The 14,945-nt window shown below is 42.9% G+C and overlaps 1 protein-coding gene and 1 long non-coding RNA gene across 8 annotated transcripts in view; one reads left to right on the forward strand and one right to left on the reverse strand.

The window, feature by feature from the left end:
• Positions 1-1,047, forward strand: part of LOC102556004 (uncharacterized) — a 66,931-nt gene extending 65,884 nt beyond the window's left edge. Inside the window, exon 7 of the long non-coding RNA XR_010066474.1 lies at positions 945-1,047. This is a non-coding gene — a long non-coding RNA (uncharacterized LOC102556004). The remainder of the gene's footprint in view (positions 1-944) is intronic.
• Positions 1-14,945, reverse strand: part of Sgk3 (serum/glucocorticoid regulated kinase family, member 3) — a 126,472-nt gene that overhangs the window by 16,204 nt on the left and 95,323 nt on the right. For all 7 annotated transcript variants that reach the window (XM_039109233.2, XM_063287121.1, XM_039109232.2 and 4 more), the window contains 8 exons: positions 14,510-14,567; positions 10,127-10,210; positions 9,880-10,011; positions 6,901-7,013; positions 6,752-6,788; positions 5,391-5,477; positions 4,993-5,088; positions 2,190-2,345 (listed from right to left, as the gene is read on the reverse strand). In XM_039109233.2, the coding sequence (XP_038965161.1) occupies positions 2,190-2,345; positions 4,993-5,088; positions 5,391-5,477; positions 6,752-6,788; positions 6,901-7,013; positions 9,880-10,011; positions 10,127-10,210; positions 14,510-14,567 (763 nt within the window). The remainder of the gene's footprint in view (positions 1-2,189; positions 2,346-4,992; positions 5,089-5,390; positions 5,478-6,751; positions 6,789-6,900; positions 7,014-9,879; positions 10,012-10,126; positions 10,211-14,509; positions 14,568-14,945) is intronic.

Raw genomic sequence — 14,945 nt, forward strand, 5'->3', positions numbered from 1 at the left:
CCAAGTCAGGCTTTCAATTATAACGTGCGCTGGCCAACGTACTGAGAAACTGAGGCTGCAGTACAAAGACAGCAGACACGGTGAGTCTGAGGAGTTTGCAAGTGGGCTCTGGACTGAAGGTAGCTAAAGCCACTGCACCAAGAAGAGGGTCTGAGGATAACCACAAGGCAGTACAGAGACAACATGGGACTGAGGAAGATCTTGACAGTTTACCCAGCAGAGCACAGAGGACAGCCTAGAAATCTAACAGGCAAGTAGAGGGGTTTGTGCGTTTCAGCAAAGGCCTGGAAGTAAATGGTTCTAAGAGAAAGCTGAGGGATACAATGTTAAACTTCATGTTTTGTTACCAAATGAAGCAAAACACAAGGCAGCAGGTGTTTGTGCAAAGACGCACACCAGTCCCAGGCAAGACTGGAGCCCAGGACAGCGGTGGAGAGAGACCTTTCTCCGTGGCAGCAGGAATATGGTGCAGATGCAGTTCAGGCTACGTTCACAGTACAGAGGTACAGAACGGAATCAGCCCCACTCACTCACACACACAGCGGTTACATCCCAGTCAAACAGAAGGCAAGATCATCTGCCAGAAGAGCTGTGCCAGCCAATACAAACATCCCCCAAAGCTTGAAATACAAACATTTACTTTTTTGGTGTGTTACTGTTTCATTTTTACAGTTTTGGGGATCAAAGCCAGGACCTCACTACACACTAAACACATTATTCCACTGAGGTATACTTTTAGCTTACATTACTGTTCTAAAGAGAGTAAACTACCCAACATCCTCAGGTTGTTTCTGTTGGAGTTGTATTTAGTCCATCCGACAATCTACACAACATTCCTTGGTTAACAAGAATGGCTGCCAGTGTGTATTCTTAGGAAAGCTGAGATCAAGTGTACAGTGAACAGCACATTTCTCCATAAAGTGTTTAATATGTGTTGTTTTCAGGAGGGCGGTCTCCAGTGACGGTAAAGTTGAGCTCTGTTCAGCCACCCAGGACACGGCACTGAACTTAGGGCTGCAATTTCTGACTGGCACTACACAAGTACGGAGGAGGTATGAACGCTAACAAGACTGAGAGAGACAAAGACAGAGCGACCCACTGAACAGCGAGGGGGCGGGTGGGAGGGCAGGAGCAGAAGCAGCCACTGAATACAAGTTGAAGACTGAAAACAGCCTCCAAGATTTTTCTGGAAAAGACCGAAAAGTTCATGTTTCTCACTAGTCTGTGAATTTGCTGTCATTAATATATTGATAAAATCCTTGATCTGCAACAATGGGCAGATTCCACAACTATCTCAAGGAGATGCCAGCAAATTCTTCACACAGTGAGACCGTGTCTCAAAAGTAATCCTCGAGAATTTACTATTGTTTAGTGTGTACAGATATTCTGCCTGCATGTATGTGTGCAGCACATGCATGCAATACACCTGGGAGCCAGGGAGGGCCTTGGACTGCCAGGAACTGGGGGTGCAGATGATGATGACCTGCTCATGTGCTGGGGCGGGGAGTGGGGGTCAAACATGGTTCTCTACAAAAGCAAGCAGTGCTCTGAACCGCTGAGCTACTGCTCTAGCCCCTTACATTTCTCTTAACAAGGAAAATAATTTAAACCCCAACAAAAGCTTACAGTGATTTGTGTTCTAAGTTTATACTGTTCAGCCGTAGAAATTTTTATTTCTAGGTTGGGTGTGGTAGTGCACTACTGTAATCCCAGCACCTGGGAGGCGGAGGCAGAGGCAGGGGGATTACAACTAGTTTGAGGTTAGTCTGCACATCACAGACTTTTTCTCAAAATGAACAGTAACAGCAAAATACAAAAAATAAAATATCTGGACACGATACACATTTCTAATCCTAGCACAGGAGGCTGAGGTAGGGACATTAGATGTTGAACTAAGGAGTAAAACTTTCTTCCAAAATAAGGTAAACTGACCAAAAAAATCAAAGTAGTTAAATGTACTATACGACACGCCATTAAAAAGAGGGCAAATGAAAGCCATAAGTAGCAGGGTATAAGAGCTGGATGCAGAACTAAATTAAAGTACATGAAAACTACCGGAAACTGGAGACAAGAATACCCCATCTGCCCTGACTCTGTCATAGCTATTTCTCTAAATACCAATAAAATAAGGATTTATCTCCAAATTGTAAGTAAGTCTAACAACTGGTATGCAGAAACATGATACATACAAAGTCTTCTTTGGCACCAAGTCGATTTTGTCTGTTTTTTTCTAGGAGTTCCTCCAGGATGGACCAGGCTGTGAGGCTCACTCCTGGTCTCAAGTTCAGGGGCTTGTGAAGAATATTGTCATACATTTCAGCAACATCTCGGCAGTAAAAAGGGGGCTGGGAAAATAAAAAAAAAAGCAAAACAGCACAAGAGGTTAGTGAGTTACGTGAAAATGGTTTAAAAGATGTTGGTTGGGCTGTTGAGTGAGGATATCCTTCAATCCCAGCACTCGGAAGGCAGAGGCAGCTGGATAACTCTGAGTTCCAGGAAGGGCTACATGGTGACTTTCAGGCCAGCTAGGACCACACCGTAAAATACTGTGTCCCAAAAGAAAAGCTGTTGGACTTGACTTTGGTCTTCAGAGAGGAGCTGGGTCTTGAGGGTTGCATTAACTCATGGCCCTCTGAGCATGCAGACATCAATAAAGTATGGCAAAGAGATTTTAAAGCCTAATGCACCATTGAGCTGAATTAGTGTTCACTGGGTGGGGCAGTGGTTTTACTAGCTCTCTGTAAACTGCTTTTAAATCACTTACTTGTAATAGGGTGTTTTACAAAAGTAATGATGGGCTGGCCGTATCTGCTGTGGTGGTTTGAGAAAGAGTCTCTACGTCCCACCCTCAATGCACAAGCTCCTATGCTTGAATGTTTGGTCACCAGGAAGCAGTACTATTTGAGAGGGATTAGAAGGACTAGGAAGTGTGACTTGTTGGTGGAAGTGTGTCACTGGGACGTGGGATGTGGAGGTTTTAAAAGCCCATGTAGGTCATCTGTCTCTTTCTGTATCTTGGCCTGTGAATCAGGACACAGCTCTCAGCTATTGCTCTGGAGCCATATTCCTCACCATGGCGATACTGAGCTAAGCCTCTGAACTGTCAACAAGCCCCACACTAAATGGTTTCCTTTACAAGAGTTGCCTTGTCATGGTGTCTCTTCAGTCAGAGAACAGTGACTGAGACACACAGGTATGATGATAGTTACGGGTAACAGGCATTCCAGACAGATCGAATATCAAGTATCAAATGATTTAAGATTTGAGACCAGAGTCATCAAAAACAGATGGAAATCTGAAGACACCGTTCCTTCATAAGTGTATGTGACAATTACAGTTTGGGGAGAATGCCTTATATACAGTTAATTATCTAGCTGGAAGTTTTGAAATAAAAATAATATTTAGAGTTAATGGAGTTTTATAGCTCTGTCAATTTCCAGGGTTGTTTTTTTGTAAGAAAGTTAAAAACAAAAAAACAAAACAAATAAAAAAAACCCAAAATTTTTGCTTTTTAAAATATAACCTTATTTTATACTTTCAAAGTCCTTCAAAGAAATACAAAGGATTCTGAAGTATCTAGATGACAATCAGTGGCTAAAGTTAAAGGTATGAAGTAGTTATCTGATGTCCATTGTCATTAGCATTACTTAAAAGGTAGCTTTTAACAAGCTACCCACAGATGAGGGAAGGGCAGTGGTATCTCTCTTTATTCTGTGCAATCTAGAGTGTGCTGAACTTTATTGAGTTCCAGCTTATAGAACTCCTCTGGCCCCTTTCTCTCTACCCCCCTCCCTCCCCGCTCCTTCTCCCTCCCCCTTTCCTCAGCTGATGAGCATTTAGCACCAGCACTGTCTGCTACCTCAGAGGTCACTGCATGGGACTGTTGAATAATACTTAGAGACCACAAAAAATATCTAGAAAGCAATCCAGGGCTGGGGATTTAGCTCAGTGGTAGAGCGCTTACCTAGGAAGCGCAAGGCCCTGGGTTTGGTCCCCAGCTCCGAAAAAAAAAAAAAGAACCAAAAAAAAAAAAAAGCAATCCAAATGTTTCGTATTTCAAATGAGCTAGAGGAAAGCAAAATATAGGTGCTGTCCCGGGAGATGGCTTAGGTCACTAAAGTACTTGCTGTGCAAACATGAGGGCCAGCACCCAGATCTTCAGCACCCGCATAAAATGCCAGTCGTGCTTGTAACCCAGCGCTAGGTGCGAAACACAATGCTGCTTAGTGCTTGCTAACAACTTACTCACAGTGGTGAGTTACAGGGTCAGTGAGAGGCTGTCTCAAAACATAAGGTAGGCACTTACTGAGGAAGACCCCTACCATTGAGCTCTGCCCCCCACACACAAGAAAAACAAATGCACCATTATGAAGATATGTAAACTAAAAAGCCTAAATAGGTTGCCCTGGGTTGGAGTGATATCTTAGTAAAGTAATAAAATTTCCACTTTAACCAGTAGCTCTGGCTGGTCTTAGGCATCCTTACTGAAAACCATGGAATTCAATTGCACAGCAAACATCTTTTTCTTTTTTGCCAGTGAATTATTTAAGCCACGTTTTCAGAGAAGGGAAACAGATGGTATCCAGTGGCATAAAAGCTATAAATGCCTGTATTAACTCAACCCTATAAAACAGAATAAAAGGTATCATCTGTTAAGACGTAATAGTAATGCGTTAATAACTGAGACTCTTTATTTCCATCTTTTTAAAATCAGGCAGGTGATGTCTGGTATGAACAAAATGAAAGGAAACAAGGAAGTTCAATGTTATGACTGGGTGTCGATTTCTAAAAATGCCTAAAGGAATACAGAAATTATATATTGGTGTTTCAAAGTAATAAAGTTCTTCTTTACGTGCACATTCCTCACACGGTTTCAGACTCAGTTAACCAGGCCAGCGCCACGGCGGTGTTGGCATCACCTAACCATCTTCAGGACGACTGACTACTTTGCTCTCGACGGTGCAGTGGGACAGTAAGGAACAGAACACATACCAGCCCATACAGCATCTCGTACAGAACAGCTCCCAGGCACCACCAGTCCACAGTGTTGTCATACGGCTGTTTTCTGATCACTTCAGGTGCAAGGTACTGCAGAGAAAACGGAAACACGACAGCAACCCAGTGAACATGAGACAATTGAGGAACTGAAAAGGGAGCAAACTTTAGGTGCTGTTAGTCACACTAAAGATGGACCACCTAGCTTTTCAATGAGTTGCACACTCTCACTCTGGCCTTCTGAAGGGCCTTGTGCCATGCTGCGACCACAGTGAACTCTAAGTCCCTAGAAACTGGAAGCTCTAACAGGTTTTATTTCACCTCTTGTGCAGATGTAGGGTGTGACTTGTATTCATATTTTATAAATTTTATCAATGATCAGACATATTTCTTACCTCTGGTGTACCACAAAAGGTTGTGGTGGTATCAGAAATAGCGATTCCTTCTTTGCAAAGCCCAAAATCCGTTAAGACAACATGTCCCTGACAAACAGAAGGCAGTAAGATAAAGCAGTGTGTAGACATGAATTAACAAGCTTTTCACTGTAACGACTTTTTATTTTCTGTGTATGCGTGCCTGTGTGAGTCAGGCAGGTTCCTGAGAATCCCAGAAGGCATCAGACCCTCTGTAAGGAGAGACACAAGTAGTTGTGAACCACCAGATGTGGATGCTGGGAACCAAACCTGGGTAAGACTAGCAACTGCTCTTAACCACTGAGCTGTCCCTCTCCTCCCTTACACTTTTTTTTTCTTTTCTTTTTTTCAGAGCTGGGGACTGAACCCAGGGCCTTGCGCTTGCTAGGCAAGCGCTCTACCACTGAGCTAAATCCACAACCCTCCTTTACACTTTTTACATTCATTTACTTTGTGTGTGAGTGAGTGAGTGTGTGTGTGTGTACGTGCACATGTGGATGCATGTGTGCAGGCCAGCGGACAACTTAGGGTCAGTTCTCCATTCCAGTTGGTCCTGGAAATGGAACTCAGGTTATCAGACTGTGGCACGTGTCCTAACCCACTGGGTATCTTGCTAGCTCATTGTTTTCACTTTTTTGAGTCAGTCACACACAGCCCTTGGCTGGCCTTCAGCTTTAAGCTGACTGTGCAGTTGAGGCTAGCCCGGGCCTCCACTTCCCAAGTGCTGAAATTACAGGCAGGCACAGCTGTGTTTGTTTCTGTTTCTGTTTTAAAGGAAGGTGAATCCAGGGCTTCCTGCACACTAGACAATCACTCTACCTACTGAGTTACATCCCTGGACCTGAACTGACAATTTTGAAACCCTTTTTATTTTAAAATAACTGTAACGACAAATAAAACTTCAATAACAGTAGAGACTGTAACCTCATTGAGCTTACCCCACAGCCGGCATCTTGTTCAAGGGTCAAGCAAGACATTCATATTAGTACAGAATTGCTAATTACAGTATAGGTTTTATTTGGTGTCACTACTTTCACATGTGTAGTTCTGTGTGTAATGTGTGCAGTTCTATGCATTCTGTGTGTTTGGTTGTAGCTCTCACTACGGTCAAGATGGGTAACTTCTATCTCACAAGGGGCCTCATGTGGGTTCTTTAACTTTGTGGGCTCCCTTGTTCCAACCTGTCCCTCTATAAGCACTAACTGGACTCCTCAGAGCACAATGTCACTTCAAGAATTCCACAGAAATGCAATCATACAGTATGGAACCTTTAAGACAATTTCCTACCATGCCTAGCAACAACAAAGAAATGAAAACTACAAGATTTTTAATAAAACACTTACCATAGAATCCAAAAGGATATTTTCTGGCTTCAAGTCTCTACATCAAATTAAAAGAGAAGGAAAAAAAAATGACTATCACCCGAAATACTTCAAGAAATCTTAAACATTTCAGGAGGTATTTTCCGTGTGCTTTTAAACAAATGACCCACCTGTACACTATTTTGATGGAGTGCAGATAACCCAAGGCACTGGCAATCTCAGCAGCATAAAACCTCGCTCTGGGTTCAGGAAAAGACCTTTCTCTTTGTAGGTGAAAGAAGAGCTGCAAGGTGGAGGGGAAGCTGTTAGTGTGGTCCCAGGGCTGCACACCAAACATTCTTCCTGATACATCGATCACAAGATGCAAGTTCACGAAATCCGGCTGTCCTGTCCGCACCTCTCATCCTCAACCGTGTGTCTGCCTCTTAGGCGGCAACCACTGTACCACGCGTGCAACACGCACTCGGCTGTTGCTCTCACTGACTTCTCTCATCTCCGTGCGCTGCACTCAGTCCTCAGTGTGACAGTCTCCACATCACCCCAGACAGCCGCTTTAGGAACGATCACGGAAAATCTACAACCCTGATGCTGCCATGCAACTACCTGTAAATAGCACGGAATTACTAGTCCTCCTGGACGGCTTTGTAAACCGAAAGCTCTGTGGGAGGTCTTTATACAGTTACAATCTTTAATATTCCCAAACAACAGATCTGACGTAGGAAACTGATGAGGAAGCTGGCTCAGAAAGGCTGACCTGCCCAGCATCTTAGACCATCACCCAGCACTTGAGCACCATGGTGCACGACCATCACCCAGCACTGGGGTACCGTGGTGCACGACCATCACCCAGTACTGGGGTACCGTGGTGCACAACCATCACCCAGCACTGGGGTACCGTGGTGCACGACCATCACCCAGCACTGGGGTACCGTGCTGCACGACCATCACCCAGTACTGGGGTACCATGGTGCACGACCATCACTCAGTACTTGGAGACTTGGGAGGGAGGTCTGAGACTGAGGCCTACAGTCTAAGCTGTTTAGTAAGACCCTAACAAACAAAAAAGAGCCAGGTATGTTGGCACATGCCTGCAAGCTGAGCACCAGGAGGCTGAGGCAGAGGGATTGTCACAAGCTTAAGGACAGCCATGGCTACACAGGAAGTGCCAAGTCAGAGAGGACTACATGCATAGCAAGGCCTTGTCTCAAAACAGCAGAAGCAAGACAGTGCACCTAAAAGAAAAAGTTAATAATACCAGAACACGGGGTGAACCCACGCTCCACCTCAACCCTTCTTCCTGGTCTTTACCTCCAGCCTACCCACTGCCAGCTGCATTGAACATCACCCACACCCAAGTGCCTTCTCCAGCACTTCATCCTCTACCCCCATCATCCCAGCAGAGCTCATCTTGTGGATGACAGTAAGTATCGTTCCACTTCCGCTGCTCAACTGAACAACCATGGTCTAAAAAGGATCCGAAAGCACAGTTCCAAAATGTGAAGAAACCACAGATAAAAAAGGAGACTTGCAGCGGCCCCTCATCCACTTAGATGTCTCCCGTGAACATTTCAAAGACTGAGAGGCAGGGAAGGGAGGCTCATGGCTGAGACATCTTCCTTCGATCTGAAGTGGAACAGAGTAATGCTAACAAAGAGTCTCTGAATTCAATTTCTTTGTTGTAACTCATTTTATATTTCATATTCATATTCTCTCGTTTTTACCATACAGGGTTTCACTGTGTAGCCCTGGGTGTGCTAGAACTCACTTTGTAGACCAGGCTGGCCTTGAACTCACAGAGATCCTCCTGCCTCTGCCTCCCAAGTGCTGGGATTAAAGGTGTGCACCACCACACCCAGCTTTATTCTCATTTTCTATCTATCACCTTTATTCCATAGTGTGATGGTTTGCATATGCTTGGCCCAGGGAGTGGCACTATTAGAAGGTGTGGCCTTATTGGAGGAAGTGTGTCACTGTGTGGGTGGGCTTGGAGACCCTCCTTCTAGCTGCCTGAGTGTTCCTGGCTTCCTTCGGATGAAGATGTAGAACTCAGCTCCTCCTGCACCATGCCTGCCTGGATGCTGCCATGCTCCCGCCTTAATGATAATAGACTGAACCTCTGAACCTCTAAGCCAGCCCCAGTTATATAAATGTTGTGCTTTATATACATTGGTCATCGTGTCTGCTCACAGCAATGAGATCCTAAGTAACACATAGTTAACCAAAGTACAGTAACATCGCGTCTTTCCTCTTTGCTGAGGGATAAAGGGCTCCTTTGTAAAGTTGTTGTAAGATATACTACTTCAATAAACTTTGGAGACACTTGTGGATTAGAGATCAACTGAATTAGAAATCAAAGGGGACTGGGAAGTAGCAGACCAGGGATGGCTGACTGCCTGTAACCTATCACCAGGTTGCCCGAGCTCACTCTGTAGCTTACAACTACATGACTCACTTCCACCATCTAAACGGCTTTGTCTTATACCATGTGGCTGCCATGATGATAAAATAACACAAGGAGCCAGCGTCCTGGGCATGTAAGTGATACTGTATACTATGACTGTATCAGCTGCTCTAACGGAAGCATTTTTAAGAAAGGGTTTCAATAGTCTTCTGAGTAAGAGTTTTGGTTTACCGGCACAAACAAAAGAGGAGACTCTGTGATTACAATTCTCTTTTTCTATTAAAAATTCCTTTCTCTGAGGTAGATCTTGCCAGACTCTAACATGCTGAAATACATATGTACCCTCGGAAAGGCGATACAACATCAAACACTCCCCACTGGCTTAACTGTGGGGAGGGGTCGCCTCCCTGATGAATAGTTTGATCATTTTAGAAAATAACATGTTTGGCTAACATTCACAGGCAATGGTTGAAACAACCATTATCTAAATTACATGGCATCTTTTACACTAGCATTTCAATTTTGTGATGCAGCGTTGACCACACACGATGCCTGTGACTTCCCTACGCCTCCCTGCCGCCTCCCCCCTGCCTCCCCCGGCATGTGGTCCACTGAATACTGTTTTCACTCTACAAACAGCTGGTGATGGAGCATGGTCAGCTGAAAATTTACATAGTAACCTTCTGGGTTTCCTGCTACTTTTTTTCCTAGCCATTGTCTGTATTAAACAAAGAATCACAAAACTCACCTCCCCTCCATTAACAAAATCCAGAACAAAATAAAGCTTTTCAGTTGTCTGGAAAGAATAGTGCAATCCAACCAGAAACGGGTGCTTCACATTTTTCAAGAGCACATTGCGTTCAGCCATAATATGTTTTTGCTGGAAAAAACAAAACAAAACAAAAAAACCCCGTAAAACAGCAACTTGTATATATCAGAAAACAACTGCTCATAAAGAAACAGGCTTGAGAGAAACAGGTGCTATTTTGTGTTACCTCTTTTCTGTTGAGAACTATTTTTTTCTGTAACACTTTGACAGCATAAAATTTTCCATCCAGTTTCCGTTTTGCAAGAAGAACCTGTTGGAAAGATTTGCAAACGAATGAAGAGTTTAGTGAATTTACTTTTATAATTCTTCCTTTTCTTAGATATTTTAATAAAACAAAAAGGGTTCTGGTTATTTGAATAGCTAGAGATCATTTACTTGTTATTTAATATATATTGGTAATGGGATTTTTACCAAACTCATCACCAAATACACAGTGTTCAGGGGCCTTTTGAGTTTGCTTAGAAAACACTGGAGTGGGGTTGTGGTGCGGCGCAGTGGGGAAAGGTGACTGCTCCTCGGCCTGATGAGAAGTTGATTCCTAGGAGCCACGAGGTAGGAGAGAACTGACTCCCACAAGGTTCTTTCTGATACATACACACGATACTCATAAGTAAATAAAAGCTATAACCTTGGTAGGAACATAACGCACTGTTATTTTATGTAGGCTTCTCTTACAGGCTCTGAATTCACAAGAGTTCAGAAGAAGAGGCAACACGGACTGTTGTATTATTCATAATGGTGTGGCCTTATGCATACATTAAAAGATAGACGATGTTGCACTAGAAAAGGAAGACACATTCCAGGTTGTGCTACACATAGCGATGTTCTGGTCAATGAATACATGACCTAGACATGTAGTAGGCTGTGATATGACGGCTTGTGTGAGTACACTTTGTGATGTCCCCAGTGATGAGACTGCTTATGAATGTACTCATTTAAACACATTTCCACTACGTGACACAGGAGAATAACGGTAAAGGATTGGGGACGACCATAGATTAAGCTGTGTAATTACTAAAGGACACGTCCCAAGGCATTTCAAAGCCAGCACATCAACTCCTGACACTGGCATGCTTACTTCTAAAACTGTCCTGTCTCTCTGGTTCAAATACGCAACCTCAGTCTAAACATGAGAAAAACAACAGAAGGGCATGCTGTCTAGACTTAAACAGTCAAGAACATCAAAAGCAAGGGAAGTCTGGGTAACTGACAGCCAAGACAAACCCAAGCAGACATGAAACCTCCATGGAAAGTGGTAGCTGGATAGGAAAAGAGCAAACTCTACAAAAAGCTACAAAATCAGAGTAACTGTTGTGAGTATGTTAACACTAACATCAACACTAGCTTGCTGTGACAAACATACGGTATTAGCAGACAGGCCATGAGAAGGCATGCTATCAAAAGCTCTCCCCAGGGTAAGCCTACTGATTTAAAAACATTTGGAACTCATAAAGATGGAGTCAAAACACCTTTAGTATGAAATGTCCTCTGTCCGAGCACATTCTGCCATTCCTCATTCTTTATTCTCCATAGCACTGGACTGAGCAACACCCTTCCTTCCTTATTTTTCCAATCGTTTTGATAACTCCCACCCTTCCCACTGGCTCGACTTTAAGTGCATTCTTAGAACGAACATCAAAGACTACTGTACTCAGATGGCTCTGATTTCCCCTCACAGTGTTTTCCTTTAGTCAGTGACTGGAAGATTTGGACGTATATGATGAACTAAGAAGCAAATCGGCAAAAGGAAACTGAACCTAAACCACACCCCGGAAAGAGCTGTTGTACACACCCGGCTGACACAGGCGTAGCTGATTCACATCATGCACTATTTTCAAGCAGACCATGACTCTGTGTTTGTGTTTGCTTTGCCTTGTTTTTGCATATTAAGTCTTTTATTCTATTGGACCGTGGGGGTTTATATTACCTACAACATTTTTAGTTTCTATTAAACATAGCTTGCACACATTAAGATATAAATCTTGGTAAGCTTTTACAGAATCTATATAGCACTATGTAGGTCAAGTAAAACATGCCAAAACTTCTGACCCATCGGTCATGACTACACTCCACCACTATTTTACTGTGCAGTAACTAGTTATTTCTGCTTTCAAAAATTATATATTTACAATTATATAAAGTCCCCTTTTCATTCCTTTCATTCCAAATTATATATTATAGCATGTGGGAGAGACTTCATGGTCAATGTTGTCACGCGTAATATCCTATTATAATGTATGCACTCTCTTGATACATTATTTGTGAAAAATGATGCTTTGGGCATGCCTGAATATGCCTTTCCTAGTGCATGTGTGTTCTTGTTCGGTGTGTCACAGGTCATAAATATACTGACCATCAGTGACTAACAACAGTTTTCAACAGCTCAAAAAGAAACACCAAAGAACACATTTCATAAACTGGGTGTAAAATCACATATAGGACATTATAAAATGTTGAGAAAGACTTAAAATGTTTAATTATTGAAATGTCCATAGATCTAAAGACATCAGTTCTCCCACACCTAAACCCATCTGCAGATTGAATGTAATTCAAATTAAATTCCATCTAAATTTTGCAGAAACAGACATGATTCTAAGATGTATGCAGACATGGAAAGGGCTAAGAGTATCTTCCTGAAGAATGGAGGGACAGGCTGGTGCTGGCTATCGGGCTGTATCTGTCAAGATATTGTTGCGACGATAAACAGACAAAATGGGACAGAAAATAAAGTCTAGAAACAGGACTGCGAACCACAACGTCTAAAGCAGACTTGTTCATACATGAATGCAAATATGTGATGGAGGTGGCCTTGGAGCCCAGCGTGTATCTGAATAAATTCTGTATGTCACATTGAAGGAAAAGATGAACATACCCCACATTTCATACTACATACAAAACCAATTCCTGTGGCTTCTAGACCTAAGCACAGCTTCAGGGCAACAGCAAAGCCCACCATGTCCTTTTGTTCTTTCTAAGATAGCTTCATGCTACATTGTTCAAGCTGTCCTCCCACCTCAGACTCCCAAGCTTCTAATCCTAAGATTGTGAGCATGTATCAGCACATCCAGCTAATGTGTGTCATTTTTTCCTTATTAGATATATTTCTTTACTTACATTTCAAATGTTATTCCCTTTCCTGGTTTCCTGTCCATAAGCCCCTCATCCCCTCCCCCTCCCCCATACGGGTATTCCCTCTATACATCCCCCTTACTGCCCCCCCATATTCCCCTGCACCGGGGGGTTCAACCTTGGCAGGACCAAGGGCTTCCCCTTCCACTGGTGCCCCAACAACGCTATTCTCTGCTACATATGCAGTTGGAGCCCTGGTCAGTTGATGTATATAGTCTTTCGGTAGTGGTTTAGTCCCTGGAAGCTCTGGTTGGTTGGCATTGTTGTTTTTATGGGGTTGCAAGCTCCTTCAACTCTTTCAATCCTTCCTCTAATTCCCCCAAGGGGGTCCCGTTCTCAGTTCGGTGGTTTGCTGCTAGCATCGACCTGTGTTGGACATGTTCTGGATGTGTCTCTCTGGAGAGATCTATATCCGGACCCTTTCAGCAGTCTGTCATTGTTTTTATTTGTTTTTTTTTTTTTCTTTTTTTTCGGAGCTGGGGACCGAACCCAAGCGCTCTACCACTGAGCTAAATCCCCAACCCCTCTGTCATTGTATTTAATGCAAAGCAAGGGGAGATTTATCCAGGGCTGATGGATGCTAACTTCTTGACATCTGTCAACGTTGCATTATTAATGGCAGACCACTAATAACATTCTGATACACTGATTACAGAGTGGGATCCACTCCTGTCTGCTGTTTACATGCACTTGTTACAATGTAACAAGTGAGCGCTATGTATCCGAGGAATAAACAAACAAACAGGATGAGCAGTGGTCCTTCCCTGTTCTCAAAGCAACTCCGAAAACTTAAGATACCCAAAGCTACAAATATAAGGAAGTATAAGTATATATACATTAGTTATAACTATAAACATACATATTAAGATATAATTAAATATACATATATTCATTTTCACTACAAGTTTCAGTGAAATTTGCAAAAAAGAATAATTGTATTTGGTGGTTCAGATAAATTCTCCCACAACACTTTTGGTGACCATGCCGATCTTCTCAGCATGGCTGGACACTGTCCAGTTCTGGGATGACTCTGATGCTCACAGAAATGCCTGTTTCACGGCCTTTCTAGCATCCATTTGAAAGGATTCCTTCTAAAGATTATTCCTGACCAGCTGAGCTGCCCAGAATCCTGTCAGTCCACCTGTTCACTTCAGCACAGCCCCACCATTGACATTCAGCCGAGTGAATCACTTAATAGACTACCTACCACAAAGGTTGTAAGCATCACTACGTCAGTTTTCTCAATAGAACCCTGACAAGCAGCTGGCACACTCTAAGTTCTTATTAAGTACACATTGAACCTAAGCACTTCATCTTAGAAAGTCCGTATCTTGCCAACAGAAAAGCCCAGTGGCTCACACAAGCCAAGCAGACCTTCCTTAAGTGCTTAATCATGGAAGGGAACGCTAAAAACTCTTACCTTGCCAAAGCTGCCCTTTCCAATAACTTTTAAAAAATCGAAGTCACTTGGTTTGGCACTGAAAGAAATTAACAATGGCAAAAAAAAAAAATGAGTCTTCTAGAAATTAAGATGTAAACTGTTAAACATTTCCTCGTGTTTCATTAATTTAACAAATTAATATGAGGGAACAAAGTCTGTGGACCCATTGGCAGGATTTTCCTTCTCCTTTGTTAAGAGCAATAGCATTTCCTCCCAACTAAATTATATAAGCCCTGTTTGAGCTCCGTAGAAGAGGTACTTCAATAAAATTCTAAGAGAAAAAACTGGAGACAAGCCTTTATAGGCATCATAATATATAAACATAAATATAAGAAACCTACCTACGTGAAGTTCAGTAGTGTTTGGTACTGGGTAATTCTTCAAGACAAGGTACTAGGTGCCAGCACCCAATAAA

This window comes from Rattus norvegicus, chromosome 5 (genome assembly GCF_036323735.1).
Source record: "Rattus norvegicus strain BN/NHsdMcwi chromosome 5, GRCr8, whole genome shotgun sequence".
Classification (NCBI taxonomy): domain Eukaryota; kingdom Metazoa; phylum Chordata; class Mammalia; order Rodentia; family Muridae; genus Rattus; species Rattus norvegicus.